The 2,908-nt window shown below is 46.9% G+C and overlaps 1 protein-coding gene across 1 annotated transcript; it reads left to right on the forward strand.

Annotated features, from left to right (window-relative positions):
- Nucleotides 1-4: 4 nt before the first annotated feature.
- LOC121354707 (interferon-induced very large GTPase 1-like) lies at nucleotides 5-2,902 on the forward strand (the record flags this gene model as incomplete). Its single annotated transcript, XM_041469496.1, has 1 exon — nucleotides 5-2,902. A coding segment is annotated over one exon (2,898 nt), but the record flags the coding sequence as incomplete, so codon positions are not given.
- Nucleotides 2,903-2,908: the final 6 nt, after the last annotated feature.

The raw sequence follows: 2,908 nt of genomic DNA on the forward strand, positions 1-2,908 counted from the left end.
AGTGGATGCAGATCAACCCGCGTGTGTGACAGGCAAAGCAAAGGCAAAGGAGCTGGTGGAGCTTCTGAAGAAAGAGAAGCTGTCTGAGATCAAATCCCGGCTGCTGCCACTTCAAGGAAAACTGTGGTACCAGTGGTGCCAAAGGGACAAAGAACTCACTCGCTTGCAGGAGAAGAGGAACAAGAGCATTGAGCATCATCGCAGCCAAATTGAAAATGAGAAGAAAGCAATAAGAGAAAAGCAACTGCAGCAGGCTTTCCCTCTCAAAACACTGATGAAATCATTCCTTGGCTTTCTCCAGGCCCAGCCAACAGATACCAAGAAATACTTCCTGCAGTGGATGAAGATCTTTATCGACGAGCTGTCCTGTGGTAGCCTTGAAGAACTGAGGAGAGACTATCACGAGTTATGGTCTGAAATCCTCTCAAGAAAAAAAAGCGAGAAAAAACCCAGTGGCAATGATGCATTGGTGAGTCGCTTGGATGCCCTCTCTGATGAAATCAATGATTCATCCATTGGCCTGGAGCACCTTCTGAGAGAGGTAGGGCAAATTTATGAAGCTCTGGAATTAATAAGCTGTAAGAAAGACAATTTTGTCAAACTGCCGGAAATTGCAGCAGAGCTGATGGATTTAGGATATCCTGTGGAGCTGATGGATGGGGACGCTTCTTACCTGCCCTTGCGCTGGGTGGGAGCAATCTTTGACAGCTTAATTGAGAGGCTGGGGGACAAACGAGTGTTTGTGCTCTCCGTGCTCGGCATCCAGAGCACAGGCAAGTCCACCCTGCTGAATGCCATGTTTGGTCTGCAGTTCAGCGTCAGCGCAGGGAGATGCACCCGCGGAGCCTTCATGCAGCTCATCCCAGTGGGCGAGGAGCTGCAGCAAGACTTGGGCTTTGATTTTGTGCTGGTGGTTGACACAGAGGGGCTTCGTGCCATCGAGATGGCCAACAAACAGTCCCTGAACCATGACAACGAGCTGGCCACCTTTGTCATTGGTGTTGGCAACGTGACTGTGATCAATATCTTTGGAGAAAATCCATCCGAAATGCAAGATGTTCTCCAGATCGCTGTGCAGGCTTTCCTGAGGATGAAGAAAGTCAATCTTTCCCCAAGCTGTGTCTTTGTCCACCAAAACGTGGGAGAAGCAACTGCCAAGGAGCAGAACATGGAAGGACAAAGGCGCTTGCAGGAAAAGTTGGATGAAATGACCGTGGTAGCTGCTCAGCAGGAATTCTGTGACGTCTCCTCCTTCAGCGATGTCATTGCCTTTGATGTGAACACCCACATTCACTACTTTGCTCACCTGTGGGAAGGAAACCCCCCAATGGCACCACCCAACCCCACCTACAGCCAGAACGTCCAGCAACTCAAGAGCAAAATCCTCCAGGCTGCCAAGAATCAGTCTCAGTGCAGCATTTTGAGGCTCTCAAGCCTGAAAGATCGTATTGGTGACCTCTGGAATGCTTTGCTGAATGAAAACTTTGTTTTCAGCTTCAAGAATTCCCTGGAGATCGCTGTGTACAGGAAACTGGAAAGTGCCTTTAGTCAGTGGACATGGAGGCTGAGGAGTCACATCTTAGATGTACAAATGAGACTGGACAACAAAATTCGGAATGGGGACAGGCAGAATGTCACCAGAGAGCACCTTGAAGGGCTGGTGCGAGAGACAAGTGATGCCATTGAGAAAGAAGTGGAAAAGTATTTCAGGGAAGACAAAGACCGTGAGACACTGATCCAGTGGAAATCAAGCACAGAGCTGAAGCTGAAAGAACTGAAAGAGACTCTTCTTCATGAAACCAAAAAGAAATGTGAGAATCTTATTGAGCTACAGAAGGAGCAGAGGAAACTGGATGCAAGGAAGTTGCAATATGAAGATGAGCTCCTGAGAAAGAGTCGGGATCTGGCTGGGCGTCTGAAAGGGAAGAGCCTCAGTGAGGGAGAACTGAAGGACAACTTTACTGTTGTCTGGAATAAGTGGATTGCTGAAGTCTCCAGTGCTGCTCGTCCTCCAGAGCGGGTGGATATTGATGCAGAAATCGAAGATGTCCTTGTGGAGCACTTTAAGGAGCCGGGTTTCCATGCACGGATCACATCATTTCCCAGAGGCAGAGGGTTTTCTTTTGATCCAGAGAAGCACACCATGAAGAAAAAGAGTGGACTTTTCCAAGGTGTCATGCGCTTATTCAATACTGATGATATCAACTTTCATCACATCACAGACAACATCATAGCGTGTGTGATGGCAAACATTGCTAAGAAGGAACAGGAGAAACAGGATTACAGTAGAAATTTTATTCATGAAATACTCAATGAAGTACAGAAAGGTGTGAACTCTGTCCCCAGCAGTGCAAAATGTACATTTAACAGAGAGTACAGCATAGATTTGTCTCTGTACCTGTGCAAAATAGCAGCAGGAAGGTTTAAAGCCATGCACGAAGCATTCCGAAAGGCAAATGACCCAGTCGCGTACCTGAGCAGCAAGAGAGAAGATTTCTTCCTATGTTTCCAGATTTCCTGCCAAGGAGCCACTTCTGGCACAACTTTTGCTACTTTCCTTTGTGACAAGATTGAACCAGCTCTTCTTCAGGCAGTCTTTAAGAGGACGGCTAAGGACATCGCTGAGGACATGCAGGGCCAATTCCGAGATTTCCAGGGCAGCAGAGCCAATCTGGAAATTTGCATCCTGAGATACCTGGCAGAACAGGAAAATTTTGAGTATTTCAAGCAGTACCTTAGGTCTCCAAAACAGTTTTGTCAGTGTTATATTGAAACACGAGTTAGGAATTACTGTTTAGATGGGAGTAGGAGGCTGAGGATGTTTTTAGATTGCTCCCTTAATAATCTCTATCGAAACATCCTGTCAGCTGCTTCTTTATCGACCCAAATTGTCAAAGACAGAAAAGAC

The sequence above is a fragment of the Pyrgilauda ruficollis genome, unplaced genomic scaffold (genome assembly GCF_017590135.1).
Source record: "Pyrgilauda ruficollis isolate IOZ18807 unplaced genomic scaffold, ASM1759013v1 scaffold2353, whole genome shotgun sequence".
Classification (NCBI taxonomy): Eukaryota; Metazoa; Chordata; class Aves; order Passeriformes; family Passeridae; genus Pyrgilauda; species Pyrgilauda ruficollis.